This window comes from Alosa pseudoharengus, unplaced genomic scaffold (assembly GCF_046254945.1).
Source record: "Alosa pseudoharengus isolate Yale_2024_CS ecotype anadromous, Long Island Sound unplaced genomic scaffold, YU_APseudo_1.1 YU_APseudo_1.1_scf_14, whole genome shotgun sequence".
Classification (NCBI taxonomy): Eukaryota; Metazoa; Chordata; class Actinopteri; order Clupeiformes; family Clupeidae; genus Alosa; species Alosa pseudoharengus.
In genome coordinates, this window is record NW_027468609.1 from 9,559,423 (window position 1) to 9,578,549 (window position 19,127).

The 19,127-nt window shown below is 39.9% G+C and overlaps 2 protein-coding genes and 1 long non-coding RNA gene across 3 annotated transcripts; 1 reads left to right on the forward strand and 2 right to left on the reverse strand.

Annotated features, from left to right (window-relative positions):
• Window positions 1–2,536: 2,536 nt before the first annotated feature.
• Window positions 2,537–4,705, forward strand: LOC143122373 (uncharacterized). The gene is made up of 3 exons (XR_012986656.1): window positions 2,537–2,882; window positions 3,750–4,015; window positions 4,328–4,705. It is a non-coding gene; the product is annotated as an uncharacterized LOC143122373 (long non-coding RNA).
• Window positions 4,706–7,685: 2,980 nt separating this feature from the next.
• Window positions 7,686–9,835, reverse strand: rx3 (retinal homeobox gene 3). The gene is made up of 3 exons (XM_076283181.1): window positions 9,586–9,835; window positions 9,171–9,400; window positions 7,686–8,120 (listed from the first exon to the last, which is right to left on the reverse strand). The coding sequence occupies exons 1-3, from the start codon at window positions 9,833–9,835 to the stop codon at window positions 7,686–7,688; spliced, it is 915 nt and encodes a 304-aa protein (XP_076139296.1).
• Window positions 9,836–13,097: 3,262 nt separating this feature from the next.
• On the reverse strand, window positions 13,098–18,364 carry cplx4a (complexin 4a). The gene is made up of 3 exons (XM_076283182.1): window positions 18,207–18,364; window positions 15,500–15,587; window positions 13,098–13,325 (listed from the first exon to the last, which is right to left on the reverse strand). The coding sequence occupies exons 1-3, from the start codon at window positions 18,362–18,364 to the stop codon at window positions 13,098–13,100; spliced, it is 474 nt and encodes a 157-aa protein (XP_076139297.1).
• Between the last annotated feature and the right edge of the window lie 763 nt (window positions 18,365–19,127).

A 19,127-nucleotide genomic window follows, 5' to 3' on the forward strand; every position in this document is an offset into this window, starting at 1 on the left:
TCCAGTGTTAAGCGACCATCCCTGGCTAGACATACCCAGTATCATGCACTGTGAGAGCTTGTTACACGGCAATAATTCTCTGAAATAGCCTACAAATATGAAGACACCAAGATAATTAATTTATTGGGATATGTTGGAGGAGTATATGGCAAATCACATAATAATCCGGTCACAGTAATGCAGACTTCCCAGATTTCCGACCTCAGAAAGGACTGACAGCCCAATTTGTGGAGGGTAGCCGACTGATTTTCCCATAAGCCTTTGCCCAGGGCAAGGTTGTGTATCAATATTCCACGTAGCCTACGTAGGTGGCAAATCGTAGGCTATAATTAATTCAATTAACAATAGTTGTTAATAAGACTATTTTTCGAAATATTGGAATTCACATGTGTTTCAAAATTGGACAGATTTAGCTGTAAGCAGCGATGGGAATAGGCTATAGGCCCAACTACTATAGTAGCAAATTGTAGCTTCACACAGTGATGTCGGCAACGTTGTAGTCATGACTTTAGGCTTGGAAATGTGAGTGGCCCTGGCAAGAGTTTTGCTGTTGTGTCACTCAATCGTTCTTTTGGATCTATCCCTAGGCTAGATGTAGGCCTTAGCCTATAAAAGCCACATTTTGGAAAGGATGCATTAAGCAGGGAAGCACTATTGGTGCTTTCACAGACTGAAAATATTACATTCATATTTTAGCAATCAAATCTGTTTAACACTGATAGTCTAGGCCTAGGCTATCACGAAAACAGATGCTCCATGAACCGCATGATCGTTTTCCTATTTTTAGAATAAAAGACCATAGGCCTACTAAGAATGAAAATATGAAAATTGATAGCTACCTCTCAATATTGCACAATTATAGGTCTAAGAAAGCAATCATGACCTCCAATGTTTTTGAAGGCAAACGTGTTGGAGCTAATAGACACTCTCTGTTGAAAGCTGCCAGGCTGCAAGAGCTCATCAAATTATACCTCTGCGTTGAGACGAGTATTGTGAATATGACACCTCAAGCCAAACCATGAAGGCTACCTTTCATTATAATTTTATCAGAAATATTCTCAATGCTGCCCTCTAGTGGTGTGTTTGATTTTAAGCACTGGATAGATCAACGCTGCCTTGATGAATAGGGGGTGCCACTTTACTTTAAACATTTTTTTTGTATTAGCCTATTAATATTCGTTCAGGTGTTTTTTGTTTTGTTTTGAGATTTGGAATTAATTTCACTCTTAATGTTTAAGTGGGGCCTTTAGCAAGTTTTTATGTAGCCTAAACTAGTAATTTAATAATATTTTCAAACTTCAAATTTCCAGAAATGAAATGTCTACCATGATGAGACGCCTGAAATTACTGCTGTTTGACATGATAACCAGATGGAAAATACAAGCAAATAAAAATAATCGAGAGATTAGGAAATATAGGCTACATAGGCTATATCAGAGAAGAGAGGTCAGAGATCTTAAGACATCCTGAAACGAAAATGTGGTACAATTGAAAAATACATTGTCTTGCAGGAGCATGTAGCCTTATTATAATAAAGGGTAAGAACATGTTCAGAAAGATCAAAAGAGAGGTTAGTGGATGTCTTTCAATGAAAATGATTCACGATAACTCATGAAACTGATGTGAATTTTCAGCTTAATGAATATAATTGTCTGGTGCACTGACAACTGTCTTACTGGATATTTCAATGATAACATTATAACCTAAAGCTATGTATACCCCTTGTGTGTGTGTGTGTGTGTGTGTGTGTGTGTGTGTGTGTGTGTGTGTGTGCTGTATTTCACACTGATTTGAGACATTATTAGATCTATTTTGTTATTATTATCTGTGTATTTGAAAAGTATTTATTCTAAAGGAGTATTAGATGTCCTGACCATTTCAGTCTTTCAGCTTTGGAGTAAGATCATTTATAAGCAATATATAAATGTGCTTATCTGGAGCAAACATTCTTGCTTTGCATAAATGCATGACCATTGACCTCTCATGAATCTTCCAACAAGTTTGTGTTGTAGGCCTTCCTATTGATAGTTAGTAGTTGATGAAAGTATGGAGGCCTTCACTAGCAATATTATAATATATTTATGTTTATCATATCAAAAACGTGCAAATATGCAAAAAACACCAGACTTTGGCAGACTTTAGTAGCCTAGGCCTATAGTCTCAAAACAAGTCACTAGCTCATGAAGTGGTTTCCAGTCATAAAACAGGTGGCCCATAAATTAGATGCAAGTTTTATCACAAAATAAACCAATACAATCTAACATTGAATGGTTCACTTACTGCAAACATGTTATCAAAAGCCAAGCCTGGAAAGTGTGGTCATCCCAGCTGACTGAGGACGGATCCCCCTCATCATAATTAATGAATTACATTGACACTTCCCTCTGAGGTCATATCTGTCCACACAATGCCGAATAATGACAGACTCTTTCAGTATGTCAGTTTGCATTTCATCTCAGCCGCCTGCTATAATTTCGAAACAACGCTGACGTAAAGCCTCGTAGGAGGGAATCGTTTTAAAGCGTTCAGACTCCACCAAGGGCATAATAGCACTGACACTATAATTTAATAGCCTAAACAAACTAAACGTCAGTCTTGCTCTTATGATTCTTTAGGTTTCGTCACGGCGTCGTATAAATTCACTGATTATGCCAATTGGTCACACACTTTTAGCGCTCAAAGAGAAGAGTTCACCCAAACAACGGAATACGGATTTTCTGACGCGGTTTAGGATATTTTAGGATATTTCTCATTGGCAATGTGCCTTCCTTGGAGATGCATGCAACTTATTGCAATAGTAATAATTTTAACGTGCGTCGTCTGCGATGGTCAGTTAGATAATTCTGGAAAGATGTATCCACGGGGTAACCACTGGGCTGTAGGTGAGAAACAATTGTTTTTACTCTGACTATACTTGTTATTACATGCCACAGCTTTGAACGGTCATTGGCTTATTTTCCACTAACCTCTAGCTCAAACACGTTGTTTGCAAATGTAGTGAAAATAAGACTGAGCAGCAACCAACTGTCTGGCACTTAACAAGCCTAGGTTGAAACTCCATGCGCGCAATCAATATGTTCTATTCATAATCAAATCATTCAAATCACTGGTCACAACAGTTTTGTGGATGGGTGTAATGGGATGTTGTAGTGTGATGTTGTTTTGACAAGTTCAACACAAATGTAACAAAATGTAGTTTCACAAGAAACTGTGAACTAGCTACAGAGTGAGGGATAATATAGCAATTAGGATATAACCAGAGGACACACACTGATGTGATGGAGAGATCGGGTAGTGTTAAGGAAGTGTTATCACCACATTAGTATTATCCATCTCAGCTACCTTTCTTTCATTTTTTTGTGTTTTTTCTTTAGTCATAATTATGTATTTTAGCCATTTAGGCAAGTAATTTGCTTCTCTCGCCCAGAAATGCAAATCCTGAAGCTGTATACGAATGTAAAATAATTGATGGTATTAGAAATACAGTGGTTGGTGGAGTTCTAAAAGCATGGTGACTATATGCATAGTTTCAGCTGATATGCTGATAGTGTTATGATACAGTAGCATTACTGTCCTTGCAAATGGCATGTTGTTTTTGATAAGTGTCATCATTTTACTTTTGGATAAAAGCCAATGCACATTTGGTTGCCAGTACAGTGACATGCATTTGGTTAAAAGCCAATCTACCTGCAGACAGTGATATACCATTTCTTTTGTTTTTTATTCAACTATCTATCTTGCCTCTGCAGGGCATCTGATGGGCAAGAAGAGCACAGATACTCAGATTGAGTCTGAGGAGAGGGACAGAGATATGGGTCAGTTTGCTACATCATCATCAACTGGAGGCAGAGAACTGGACAGGACATCCTCTCCCTTCTGGGCTTTCATCAGAACCTTGCTGACCACAGAACAGGATGAGGTGCCAGTCAGCCAAAACGTAAAGCACATCCAGAAAATACTGGAAGAAAGAAGGCAGGCGGATGAACAGAGGGAGCTACACAGACATTTAAAAGAGGTGGGTGTGACATGGTAGTCCGCTTGACATGGGGACAAAAAAGATGGTGTCCTTTGCAGAGAGATAGAGAAAGAGAGAGACAGAGACACTACATAGCATTAGGATATTCAGATAGACCTCTTTGTTCAGAACCATTGAGCAAAGTTATAAGGCTGATCAGGGTTGAGTGCTGAGGTGTGATCTCAACTGTATGATGAAGATGACAAAGAGAGTAATTAAAGATGGACACATTGAAACAAGCAAAGAAAACCACCTTGCTTTGGCTGTCCATTGTTTGTAATCTCTACCTTTCTTTTGTGTCTGTATCTGCAGGTGGCAGACTGGTTGTTACAGGCTTTGGTGAGGAAGCAGAGCAAATCCAGCTAGATACCAGGCTCAGTGGTTTGCCTTGATGCAGAGACAATGTGTGGTATCAGACGTTTCCTTTACTTTGGACACCTCCTTGAAGTCAAGCTTCAGAGGAAAATACAACATATTAAATAATAATATATATAATGCATACTATTTCAGGCTGATTGTACGTATATTACATTAAATAAAGTCCTAGGTTATATTTTTGTATGTGGACCCCTTCCTGTCAACAGTCACTATATACTTACTGTTTTATATGAATTTATCAACCAGCATTAACTTACAACTTACCATTTTGTGAAGATAAATCTCAATAAATTTGTTTCTATTGGAAAACCCTTTTATGTCATTTTAGCTTTGTATGTTCAGCACACTGTTTACATGATAGACAGCCTATTTTTAATTTGAGTCTTCTTCATATCAACTGGTGGCCCAAAATGTTAACAGGCTTTGACATCTGCCTGTAATGACATCTTAATGTTGGCTCATTGGTTTGACACTACAGTACTACTGGCATTGAAAGAGGTTGTAGCCCACAGTACAGAACAGAGACCAATGACCACAGTTAGGTGCTAAACTATAGCACTGGTCAATTTATCAGCCACAAGGTGGCAGAAACTGATCACAATAAGATAGTTTCAAATAGAATAGACACATCCCTATTCTCCTTGGTGTGAAAGTAATGGAAATGAGCTTATCAACAAGTTGGCTTTCTTGCCTTTCAAACCGAAAAAAACACAAATAAACAATCAAAAAAACACCAATAAACAATCAAGCCTAAACCTCCACTGCTAACTACTGACCTTCAGAGTCAATACAAACAGGCTCTTCAATGTGGAGTTGTCTCTTCAGAGGTGGATGTGGTCTTTGTGACAGAACACTAATGGGACACTCAGGGAATATAATTACGGTCTTACTTGTCCACGACAATAATGGCTGAAAACTGATGGGGCCATCTCCCTCTCAGTTTGTTACCTTACAACAATACATTCAATTAAGAAGGTCCAGGGTCTCTCAATGAAAAATGTTAATTGGAACCAATGTCTTTAGTTAAACACATAAAGTGCATCCTTGTTCGCACAACTGGGGACATGCTTTTGTGCACTTGTTTTCTTTGGCTTAGGGCCCACTAATTTAGAAAGTAAAAGTAAGTTGAGACTATGTGCCTGTTATGGTTGACACATGCTGCCTGTGAAACCAGAGATATTGAGTCACACAAGACGCAACAATCGTCAAAACTGTTATCCCTGAGCATAGGACAAAAGCAGCGGTTGTATGAGATCAATTAATTCCATCACTTTTATGAATACCTAATAGTGGGTTCAACGTGATGGGGTACAGAGTTGACCCATTATGCCACTAGAGGGAGATACTGACCACGTTTTTGAAGTGATATACTGTCATGAAGCCTGTGAAGGTTGGCCTGCACGCCCTTATGGTTTACGAAGTAATAGCTTTGCCACACAGCCCAGAACTTCCACAGTCCTTGCAACACCCTGGATCAGTCAAAATATGTCAAAGAGGAGGACCAGGTAAGATTAGCACACATTTGTTATCACACAATTGTGTATTTCTTCTAAATATTTCATTGCGAATTGAGATTAAAAAGTTAAAATATTTGATACTGAAATATCAACACATTCAGAACTGTCATGCACTGTAGAATCATTTGGTACAGAAATGTATGCACACTTTGAATTAAAGGCACAGTGCGTAATTGTGTTCCATGACACATCAGACACTGCCATTGCCAAATGTTTTGAGTTTAGCTTAGGGTGGGATACTGCAAACTGAATAAATGAGGAGGTTGGTTCCAAAACGCTATATCCTTTATTTTCATGAATTTTCATAAATATATTTTTTTACATTTTGTTTTCCAGTTATTGTTATTTGATTTATCTTTCCTCAATCAAAACAACACAACTGCAATTTTCTTTATATTACCTGAAATACAATATTAAATTACATGAAATGGAGATATAGGGCCCTATCATGCACCCTGCGCAGGATGGCGCAAAGCGTGACGCAAGGCTTATTCTTATCTTACAGGGGTGTGGCAATTAACATAAGATGTGTCCTGGCGCATGATCCAAAATTCGTTATCTTACACCCTCTAAAAATCATTACGCCACTGACCAAGAAAAACCTGGTCTACAGCGAAAGGCGCATATAAAGCACAGCTGAAGACGCACTGTCACGAGATGTAAGCAGCAACTCCTCTGCAGGATAAATATCCTTAGGATTTTTATTCAATCATTCGAACATAATTGGGGTAAGTGTTGCGTTTTCGATGGTTACCCCTTGTCAGTCAATAGTGAAAGTATTTAACTGTGTAGAACTGTTTTGTCATTACGAGACTACGGTGATGTTAGTTTTACTTTGTTTTAGTAAAGCAAGGTTAAGTGGGATCCCTGTTCCATAACGTCTCGCGTGCAATCAGATTCCTTCAAATGCGTCGCTGACTATCGATGCGCTGTTTGAAGTTGTACTGCTTGCTGTTAAAGGGAATGACAGATGTCATCCTCATTGGTTTAAAGGATGTTACACCCAAAATTGATTAAGAAACATAAGAACAACCCTTTTGTGCCCCGCGCCCAGCGTTTAATCACAAAATCACGGCATTAAATTAGTGAATATGGACTGGCAACGCCTTTAATGTCTATAAACGTTGCGCCTCTGACCATCCGTCTCTGAACGCCAAGGTAGGGCCCATAGAATTTTGGAACTAAACTCTTTAACTGTAAAATGAATTTAAAAAAATAGGAAAAAACATTTAGGAATGCATTTAATGCTGATTGGTGATGACACAGAAATGTATTTACACCTTTAAAAATAAATCTAGGTACAGAATAGAGTTGGAAAACAACATAAAGTGATATTACAAGCATGGTTCGAACCAAATTAGTGCAATAAATAGATTGTCTTTGCATGTTATCATTACAGAAAACTAATGGAAAGCAAATGGAAAGAGATCATTCTTCCATTAATTTTCCTCAGGTCAGGATTGTCACAAAAGTCATGTGTGAAAAGCCATTTGCAAATCTGTATTAGATAAATGGCACCCACACAACAAAGAACGCAGTATATAATTGCTGTACATGATTTATTTACAGTCACTGATATAACCTCTTGAGTATCAGCGACATCAAGGGATTCTCCAGAACATCAGCATTCACAGCATTATGCAGCATGCTGGATGACACATTTCTGATCATCAGGTCCTGGGATATGTACCCAAAACATCTCAGGATCCCCGGAAAAGAGTTCCACCAGAGTTCATGTTTATAAGTTCAGTGTTCATGATTTTAACTCGGACCCCTCACCATGTCTTCCCAATAGATTGAATATGCTCTTTGGCTTTCATTCGAAGTGATGCAATACTAGTGTTGCGGGGGTCTGAGTCCTCCAGTGACATTTTGTCCATGAACCCTGAGCACTGGTAAGGAGGCGGAGGGCACATGCTACCGATGTGGGGCAGACCGTGGCTCAGTGATGGAGCACTGAGGAAGGGTGGGGGTGTGTAGCTGCCGGAGAGGCCTTGCTGGGGCCCCATGAAGCCAGGTAGCGACTGGAGGGACGCGGAGCTGGAGAGGGGGGTGCTGAGCCAGGGCTCCAGGCTGAGGCCCGAGCTCAGCGCTTGGGGAGACGAGCGGCTGAAAGACAGCAAGGAGGTCGCAGAGTCTTGGAGCTTGATGGAGCTCACTTCCAGTTTCTCTTGACGACGCCACTTGGCTCGGCGGTTCTGGAACCACACCTGAAATCAAACAGTACACAATTAGGCTTCCATTCTGCTCATGTGGTAATGGTGCTATTATGCATGCCTAAAGCTTTAGCCTTATAATAACCTGGAAGATGTGTATCCGCAATTCCGCATGTTCTTACATGTTCTTTCACATGTTACATGTGTTAACTCCCTTTAACCTTCAGTTAGTTTATTTAGGACCATTAGGCTATAAAGTAACCCAAATAAAAACATTTAGAATAATGTAATAGGCAATTAGGCCTAATTGAATAATGTGAAATTGAATCATTGAAATATTTTTACAGGGTGTTAAAATACAAAATTGGTCTTTTGGCCATTTATTTTCTAGTGAAGACATTCCTGAAGAGAGGAAATTCCAATAGTTTAACTAATGATGTTGTAAAGTGCAATGTGCTCATTGCAATTTAATTTGAATATTCACCTATATCAAAAGTATAGCCTATCAGAAGATTTTCAGAAAATGCATCCTATACTGAAATATATAAGGTAATATTTGCAATATAATAATGATGAAATCTGAAATGGAAGGCGCCACATCTCAAATGAAGAAAGCACAATACTTAGGTCTATCTACATTATTTGAAATAAAACTAAATGGATAGTCTAAAATGACCATCATCCCGATATAAATGCAGCGTCAGTCAAAATCAATAGCAAATGGCTCGTTATATTAGCTACTCACTGCAACCCACCGAAAGTTAGGCCATAAATTAAGCTACATTTTTTTGTTTAACATTTAAAATCAGGATATGCCGACCTCATAACCTTTACTAAATAAATTAAAAACCCAAATGGTATGAACGTTTTTGTGTAAAATGTCCTTCAGCTAAGAGTAGCCCATTATTTGAATGTTGCACTGTAAATATTGTCCTATATTTTTTGCTTTATTTCAGGGTTTATGATCCTAATAAAGTAGTCAATCTAAATGTTTTTAGTTTCTGTTTAAAGATGTGGACGATTTTATGTGATAGGCCTACCATTGGACATATTATATCTGACCTCAACAAATCAATTAGGCTACATAAATACACGGATGCTTACCTGCACGCGGACCTCTGGCAGGTTAACTTTGAGCGCGAGTTCCTCTCTGCTATATACGTCAGGGTAATGCGACTTCTCGAAGGCACGCTCAAGTTCGTGCAACTGAAAGGTCGTAAACGTGGTTCTATTTCTGCGGTGTTTCTTCTTCGGATTTTCATCATCAGATAGTTTACAGTCTCCATCAGCCACGGAACTGACCGCAGAATTTGCTCTAGAGGAACAGCAAACACCTGCAAAAGGCGAAAGAGCAAAACAGTTAAAGCAGGGTGGTTTACAATTGTTGCTATTAAGGCCTACATTAGGCTGAAAATATATTGTAGGCTATGATTCACCACGCTAAGGGACTATAGAAATTAAAAGTACCCTAGATAGACAAGATAGCCACAAACATGTCAAAGTTCTACCAGACACTTACTCTGAAAAGTTTCTGAGTTATGTTCCTTCCTAAGCGGCGAGACAGCAGGAGTGTGACCTCTGTGTGCGTCCGGAGCAACTCGTGGTGATCCATTATAAACGTACGTCGAATGAAACATATTTCCGTCTTTAAATCCCAAGATTGCTTCAATGCTATGGACTCTGGTAGAATTGCCCGGGCTTCGGGCTAACCGTGGAGAAGTTGACAAACTTTCTTCCATTCTCTGAGTCTCACAACCAAGCAGTCTCATTGAATTGCCGCAGCAAGGAGAAACTTACCACAGTAGGCTATAGCAAGTGCTGTCAAATGAAGCTATCAAAAACTTTCTCAGGGCACTGGAAACTCACGGTTTCTAAAACATATAGCTAAGTGTAGTCTGCTCTCTGTTGAATTACTTGTGGCAACCTTCTAGGTCACAGTCTGTAACAGTGAAGATGCTGTTTACTCCGGGCGCTTTTAAAGGAGTCCCCTCCTCCCTCTCCGGATCAGTCTTTGTGTGAGTGACAGCCCCTCTCCTCTGATGCGCAGGGACCGTTAGATTTACACTGGATTCTCAGGACAGAGGGACAACCAACTCCGCCCAAAGTGTGGCCATCCCAGTCATAAACAGCCTCACATAATAAATGTTGAAACCATCTTTTCATCTTCCAGATGTCAGCGGCCCGCTCTACAGAGAATGGTTTAAGGTGGGGGAAAATCTTCTGATCAGGTCAGATGTTGAAAGGGGATGCAGCGATGAGGCAAAGATCCTTGAGATCCTAACTCATAATAAAAACTGATCTTAAAAATGTCACTCTAATGCGTATAGTGCACAAGGGCCAATATAGGGTAGCCTACCAGAGCAAATAATAAAGGTCTGATGTAACAATGGAAAAATATAGGCCTAACAGTTTAGGCTACTATTTAACATATAGGCCTATAGGCATTAGACCACGTGTTTTTTTTTGTGCGAAATAATGTTTTTATATTCCTGTCGGGCTACGGCTATTCAATGGGCTAAACCGTCGTTAATTTCGTTATTCGTGAATGGTGTCGCGTAAAAGCTGTGGAAAAGAAATTGGAAAAGCAAAGATTTGACGACCAATTTTGGACATTTACAGAATGGCGGGTTCATGATCTCATGGATCAGGCATGCAGAGTCTGTAAAGCTACCCTACAATTGAAGCGCAGTTAATTGGAAAAATGTCCTAATATCTTGAATGTTGAGAGGATGTGTGTAATTGCCTCTAAACAAAGATCGACAGCAGTTTGGTAATCCTATGACCACACGCTGCTTAAGGGGATTATTTTTTTCTTCTAGTTTAAACTTAATAGCCTACCATTTAGCTCTCCTGCAACAACTCAACAAACCTAGGTAATGATTTATTGTCACAATTCGCAAATTAACTTCTCTTCATTAATATGCCAGTTTTAATGGCGAGCACCTATGAATCTGTTATTAACGACGTGATTTTAGATCTGTTGGGAATGTAGGCCATGTTTATTATCACATTGCAATAGATAGAATAGCCTACTTTTTTAAAGTTAATAATTTCCTGATTACAGTGTTGTCATGTGCAGTGTATCAGGCTATAGCCTAGACCTATTGGATTTACTTACTTAACAAAACAGAAACTATGGATTATTGAGGGTTTTTCAGGAAATGGTAATGCTCCATCCTCAACCAGAAAGATTTTGTGTGTTGATTTTTTATAGAGACATGAATGATGAGCAGGGCACATCCACGATTGGTCATGTCGATGAGCATGAATGCCATGTCATCCCCTTTTCTGTATAGCCATCCTAATATGGGCCAAATTACTTAAGCAAGTCTGACAGTCATTTAACTTGAGTGGATGACAGCCTTAGCTGCATTGATCCTATTAGCTGTTAAGCTTTTGAACTCAAAATCCAAGGCATTTTGCACAGGGGCACACATGAAATTCACAAGACTGAGGATTTTTTCACTCAAACTAATCACTTCTCTACAAAAGTTCCACAGTAATCACCAATTAAATAAAGACCCATTCCTCTCATCTGTATTCTTGTATGGTGTTTGTGCAAATCTGCTACTTAGAGCCTAAGCTAATTCATTTAATCTAAACACATGGATGAAGTCCAAGTTACTACATCTTCGTGTGTAAAATACAGTCCTTTTGGGGCTTTGCATCTTAAATGCATGTTATCATGTGATTTACCACAGTAAGTAAGCTGACTGTTGAGGTGTATTATTTACAAGACAAACATGTGTTAATTAAGTAAAGATAACACGAGATTACACACTTTGGATAGCCTATATAATGTTTAATTAAATTAGTTCATTCATACTGAACACATAATAATCTGTAATGAGAAACACAGTTTTGGTATTCCTTGATGCAGGGCACCATATCTATGACTTTGATTCACTGTCAATAAAGAGGGCAAATACCTAACAATAGACCATGAGTACGCACAACACTATACATTCTATATTTTCACATTTGTGTTGCCTTTGCTAATATAAGTTAATGATAAACAAATCTAATGAATATCTAATAATATTAATTTTATGGTATATATTCCATTTGTTTTTGCATCATAGGTATTTCCCTGGTCCTTGTCCTAGACTGAATGTTTGATACAGTTGTTCCCCAAATACATGTGTTTGTGTAAATACACATGGGGGTGAATCAGTGTCTCAGTCAGGAGCAGCGCAGAAAGCAGCTGTTGGAGATGCTAACAGTGACAATATTGTGGGTGCAAAGGCTCAAGCGTATCTACTGTAATATATATACTAAGGGATGCGTTCTAGTTACAAATAACAGGCACAGTTATATATCACAGTTTTATTAAGTAAAACAATCAGCATTCATTTTAGCCAGCATTTACATGATTGTATACTTGAACAGAGTAAATCACTTCTTACATATGCAATGAATAAAGAATTGCTAAACCCACATTTTCCCTGGCGTAACATTCAGCAAAATAAAGGAAGCTGTTGCTGCTGCTGATCTTACACTCATTTCCGTGAAATAGCGGGTATGAAGCCTAGCAATGTTGTTATAACACGCTGATATGAATGATGAAGCATACTTAACATGAATTCACCAGTGAAATTATTTTAGATAAATAAAAATATTTAGAAATATGTATATATGTCATAATTTGTTAACATATTTCAAAGTTCTGTAATTGCACTATAGCTTCCTAGGGTCCTGGGTTTAGAGGGAGGAAAGAAAAAGAAAGGGGGCAACATCTAAGACATGTTTTATTCATACATCACATACAAAAAAATCTATCCCACAGGATATTAGGGTGAGGATGCACATCAATGGGCATGATTCAGAGAAATCTTTGGGCAAGAGAGGAGGTTCCAATGACATCAGCTATGAGGTTCGTCCAACCAGCCAGCAAACCAACAGTGATCAAAACAAGGGGAGGAGAGCATGTCTCTGAACCTGCAATTTCTTGAGAGCCAGAATTAATCACCTGTTTCCCTTATCATTTATAACTTTCGCTTCTTTTTCTTTTGTAAGTTGTCATTTCCCCCGTTACATGACAGAACACTTCTCCTCGGCCTTGCTTTTCACCTCTGCCATGGTTGCTGAGGCCTTCTCCTTGATCTGGTCCATGTCCATGTTCTGCAGGTTCTGCATCTGGCCCAGGATGGAGTCCTTCTCCTCTTCCTCTGTGGCGTCTTCATCCACCATCTTCAGCAGCTCCTCAGGCACGTCCACGTCATCACCTGCCATCTGGATCATGTTCTCATCCTGTTCACTCTGTGAGGAGAGGCAGGGCAGTTACAGGGATTACACACATTTTGATATGGTTGAACTGGATGTGGGGTGTGTAGTAGGAGATTCCCATGGATTCAAATACTGAAGGTTATTTGATTGATAAAATGTGACTATCAACTGACTCGGCACATTAGAAAATGTTTAATTCTGTCACCCACCCAGCTGATTATCATTTTATTTGGACACAGAGGTGAACTTCAATTTGCCCAAAAAAGCTACACCCAAAATAACCTAATATAAACTAAATGGGGCAAACATGACCCGTTACTTGTTAAGCGGTTCGCTGTTGCTCAATGATAACTGTCTGAGAGATTTAAGCAATGCAAGTTATAATTGCTTGGTATCTCTGCGTTTATTGAGAACACAAAAACCACAGTTCAGGAGATAATTATTCCCGCATTAGATTGTTAACTTGTGATTAATTCATATTTCCAATGGAAGGTTATAGCTTACTGCTATCTGTGAAACTACATAGTTTTTTTGTCATTTCAGTAACACTTGTCAATTTAGGCACAGTGCACAGTGCTGGCTGTTTACATACCAGCTTGCTAGTTATTACTGCAGTCTGCTAGCTATTCAGAATTCACACCACAATCATTCAGAAAAGTTGAAAAACATCTGTCTGTCTGACTATGACGATGACAATGACATGAAAATAGTCCTCTCTCGGCAGATTGAGCCTCAAAATGCCCTTGTTAAATAACCAGATTAAATATACAAACAAATTATGATGCATAATGTTTTTACGGTACACATGGCCCCAAATTACAATAATTGAAAAAAAAAGAACAATAATTGTAATCTTATTATATTGTAATTGTTAAAATGTGATTGCCTGTAAGGCTACATGTGTTGTTAAATGCTTTGATTTATACTTCAAGCCTATCATTTTTTTTGTCGCATTCAGCAATCATCCCTCCTCAGTCCAGGCTCCGAAAACTGGAAACGAACAAAGTGGGGTCAGCCTGTCCCCCAACCAAAAATAAAACCCTGCGTGGAATTTCTCTGGGAATGCTGAAGGTAGGGCTGAGTTACCTCTCTGGTGTGTTTCGTTCGGTCCTTGGTTAAAATATAATGTACGATTTTTGCTCAAAAGCATCTGAATATACACATAAACAAAATATACACAAACATATACACAATATACACATAAACACGAACAAACGCGCCTGCCTGCATCTGACTGCATCTTTAAGCTTTCAGGCAAGTTTACCATTTATACAACCGACAACAAACTCTATTGGGATGTGTTGTCGTTGTTTTTAAAGAATTTATTGACACTTTTTGAATTTGGATAAATGATCAGATTTCTATTGGATGGGTGCCTTTATCACCATGCGTATCACATTCAAAGAACTAAACACGAACCAAAGGACCAGAGTGACAAAGTGATAAAGAACGAAGTCAAAGATTCCAGTGTAGGCTTTGATCCCTTTAACACCAACAAGCATTTTTCAGACATGTAAACACTTCCATTTGGAATGCCGGCCTACCTTTTGCTCACTCTCCATTCTGCCTGTCCTTTAAGTCCAAAAGTATTCCACAGTGATAGATAGATCCCCAGTGAGGATGGGTGCAGTGAGTCGGTCTGTATTAGAGCAGCGTGACTGTGACTGTGCGGTGTGGAGAGATGGACACCTCAGCCGTGAGTGGCAGATGGCTGGAGCAGCCAGGGAAGGACTAACGCTAAGGACACAGTATGGCACACGCAAAGTCCTCAAGTGATTTAGTTAACTCACTGGTGTGCTAATCTTTTGGCATTTGTAGGCCTCGATCGTTTCCTTATTGGTCGCAAAAGTTTCCTAGAGTGGGGGTGGGTTGAATCTGGGCAGCTGGGTAGATTTCTTTTTCCCTACAGGTGCTGCATCATTACCTGTCACATGGCCTGGGCCTTGGACAAGACATGGGCCATGTCCTGTAGACGTGTGACCGCGCACATTCTTTTTCACCGTTTTGGATGGGTGCTGGATCAGAGAAATGACTCCAAAAGTAAAATAAGAGAGTGATCTTAAACCTTCCAAAGGAGCTATATGGTGTGCAGATCACTCTCTCTTATTTTACCATGTCCTGTAGACACACTATGCTGCCTGATGCTACCTGTTGTTTAAGTCACTTCCTAGTTTAGTTCGGCTACCTCACATAGTTAGGTGTCTTACCTTCGGCAAGCGGTATTTGTCTCTAAGGCACACCCGGAGCGTTGCCCTCTCAGCCTTCTTGTTTAAGAACTCTGAATCTCTCTCCATCCTGTCACACAAAAATCACACAAAAATAATTTGGCACAGGTATACCAGACTCTTTTAATTTAGTAACACATTTGACTCTGAGTGCTAGAGTTAGCTAGGAAAAGACCCTTTCAATCTGTTCCTAGATGGAAGTAAATTGGGATGAAAATATGTCAAAAAAGGGCCACACATCAAAACATCACAAAACAAAAAACAGTATTTTTGTTATATTGGCAACTCAGGCCATGATCCCACATTAGGTCAGAACACCCAAATCACTAGTTTGTGAAGTTCCAACTATTCACAGTGACAGTCAGCCACAACAGTTGTGCTTTCATTGTTGCACAGGTGTGCTGTCCTTCACTGAAGTGGGTACAGTAGGAGCTCTGTATGACCTGTAGGGCTGAAGGTTTCAGATGAGGTGAAGGGCTAAAGTGGTTCAGACTGCTAATCTCATTGTTCATCCAGGGATGCAGTGACACCTGAGCCCAAGCCACGTGCCACATGCTCCAGCAGTGCCATGGATGGACTCAGCCAGGCAGGTGACACTCAGACATGGCTCAAGCTAAACATGAGCCGTTTGTATCTCTACAAAATGAATATACGGTTTCTACTAAATTAATAAGGTTACTGTTTCCTCTCTTAATAAATCACACTAACAGGAACACACACACACACACACACACACACACACACACAGGTAACCGAGGTCAGTTCGTCAGCCGCTCACGGCCCTCGAACCCGCCACCACAACACACACCGGCATGGGAGTCGAACACAATATCCACTGAGCTAAAAGCCCAGGCTTCCAACTCAGCTAGAAGGTTAGGGGTGTGAGGATTTACACAGACAACTAGCACGCTAGCTCAGTTCGCCTCCGTTACACACACACACACACACACACACACACACACACACACACACTATTCTATTATATGGCATTATTGATAAAAATATTGTTGCTATACTGTAGACTGGAAACACAGTTAGCCAATTAAATGTAAGGATTATGAGTTGAACAGATTTACTCAGACAGATTTAGGATTAGGCAAAGATACAATGTTGACAACAACCTTTCTAATAGCAGGTGGTGAAGACAATCTAAAGATGCTACTTTTGTGTCATTGTATTCAATATACTATTAGAATACAGAAACATACAGGAAGTGACAAGTGAGACACAGTACTACAACGTTTGCTTCAATCTTGTTGTTGGTTGGTTGGATGGTTATTTGTTAAACACAGGGCATCCATTCAATGGCCACTGGAAACATTGGGGACATTCCATCACAGGCCAGAAAGCCTAATCACGTTATGTAATGTCCTTCCTCTTAAGTTGGTGGACCACAAGCAATTTATTCACCTAGAAACCAATAAATCCTCCATATAAACCATATAAACCAATAAATCATCCATATAAACCAATAAATCACCATTATATATTGACAAAATATGTTCTGTACATTATCGATATATTGTTTAAAAATATATACCATGGCTATTGAGTGTTAATATCACTCTGGTAGATCAGAGGCTTTTTGTGTATTGTTTATAAAAGTGCTGTTAGCTACAGATAACAAATCAAAAACCTTATTCTGTCATACCCATGTTGAGAGTTGCTGAGCAGAACCTCCACGCTGTCAATTCCTATTAAAATTCTGCTGACATTGTACTCTGTCTGATCTGGCATCTAGTAAATACATTTAATGAACCATAATGGAGACTGTGATCTGTATAAGCATCCATTCTCTTTGGCTGAAATATCAGGTATAACTCTGATAATGGGCCAACTAAATCCACACACAAGTTAAATACTCCACACACTTCATTTAAACTGACAAAAGAACATAAGCCATCACAACAGACTTCAAAGCATTTGTCCATTTTTGTTCACTTCCCTGAGCATGTTTCTATAAAACAGTAGGCCTGTGTTTACCTGGGCTAAGCCCCTGTCTTGAGGGCAGCTAAGCTGCCTGTTCCTGTGACGTTTACTCTCTGATGTCATCACCACCATGATCAGTACTTTTTTTTATTGTCACAAAGCTCCACCTTTTCTGATGCAATTCTAAAATGAAACAGTTAAATTTGTAATTAGTTTGAAATCCATGTGATAACAAAGTTAAGTATCATACAGTGGTGTATCATTAATCTTCATCTCGATGACCATAAAACACAACAGTGTTTAGAAGCAATGTTTATCGGATTCACACTTTGTATTGCAGGTATGGTCATCAGCTTTGAGAGAAAATGATGGGTTGGGATGTTAAAATACGTTATGGTGCAGGTTATATAGAAAAAAACACCATGTGACGTGTGACATGTCTACTGTCATCGTTTGACCTTTGGGAAAATTATGGCAGATGTGAGTTTTGAAAACCACTGAGGATAAAGGTCAAACAAAATGGCGAGATAAGAATGCTTGCTACACCTTTGTTTACAATCATCCATAGCTCTGACATCCCAACATGATTAAAATGTGCATATGGCCATTAACTGTTGCTAAACGGTTTCTAAATAGGCTGCTATCTGCTGCACGTCATCAGACGAGCTGATGGCGCTCATTTCCCGTCTCCTGCTTTTCTCCCGCTGGCTGCCTATCATCTCATGAGGCTAAAATGGCGGCGCATTGCCCCAGTACTTACTTCTCCTCCACCAGTTGCTTCTGGTACTCCTCATACTCTTCACGGGTCATGCCAGCAGCGGCAGCGGGGTCCTTGGGGGTCTCCTCCTCAGCTTTGTCTTGACCCCCCATTACTCCCGACAGGGGGTTACCTATCATGGTCTTGATAAGGAAAGCCATTTTTGCCCTATGGGAATCTGGAGAGATTCAGATGTAAATTTGTAATTGAATCAAAACTCCAGTAGTGTAATGGCCCCTGGTTGGATTCCTAGCAGTGCCTAGTCTGTGTAACCAATCTGCTGCCTATCTCTCTATCTGTTGTGAAGGGCACACTGTGACGACTGTGAGCAGACGCCAAAAAAAGAAAAAAAAACACACACACACAGTTATGCTGGGGCTGTAATCCCGGATTAAACCTCCCCACTGCACTATTCTGAGGGGCAGATGGCCTAGGCTTGTTTTTATCAATTTATACTCTCTACCCATAGAGTGGAAGTGATGGTCTAAAACAGATGAAAATGTCTCCTCTGAAAATGAGAGCTTGTGCTTTGCCACTAAAGGTCACCATGAAATTTGGGCTTTTGGAAAATACATTGACACTGTCTTTCCTCCGCCGTAGCGTCGGACCGACCGTCCCCGCCCACTCACCCTTAATCACATTACCTAAGACAGGGGCTAGCCAATGTCCTGCGGCCAAATCGTCCAGAGATTTACCCATCCATTTATACTCCTGAGCCCAGGGAGGGAGCGAGGGAGACAGAGAGAGAGAGAGAGAGAGAGAGACACAGAGATAGAGAGAGAGAGAGAGGGAATGGAGGGGGGATGGAGGGAAGTGGACAGGGAGCACGAGCAGGGATTATCCCACTGTTTATCTGCTAGGGCTGTGTGGCTCTTCCCCTTGCCCATTGTCCAGCCCTGTGAGGGGTGCTGGAGAGTGCAGTGT

Bases quoted from the DNA above. Each gene is read 5' to 3' on its own strand.
- rx3 (XM_076283181.1), bottom strand. From the start codon at position 9,835: ATGAGACTGCTTGGTTGTGAGACTCAGAGAATGGAAGAAAGTTTGTCA. The intron at 9,401-9,585 runs GTAAGTGTCTGG...CGCCTTTTGCAG, and splicing joins TAACTCAGAAACTTTTCAGA to GTGTTTGCTGTTCCTCTAGA. The intron at 8,121-9,170 runs GTAAGCATCCGT...GTTTGATTTCAG, and splicing joins TGCCAGAGGTCCGCGTGCAG to GTGTGGTTCCAGAACCGCCG.
- cplx4a (XM_076283182.1), bottom strand. From the start codon at position 18,364: ATGGCTTTCCTTATCAAGACCATGATAGGTAACCCCCTGTCGGGAGTA. The intron at 15,588-18,206 runs GTAAGTACTGGG...TTTGTGTGACAG, and splicing joins AAGCAACTGGTGGAGGAGAA to GATGGAGAGAGATTCAGAGT. The intron at 13,326-15,499 runs GTAAGACACCTA...CTCTCCTCACAG, and splicing joins ACAAATACCGCTTGCCGAAG to AGTGAACAGGATGAGAACAT.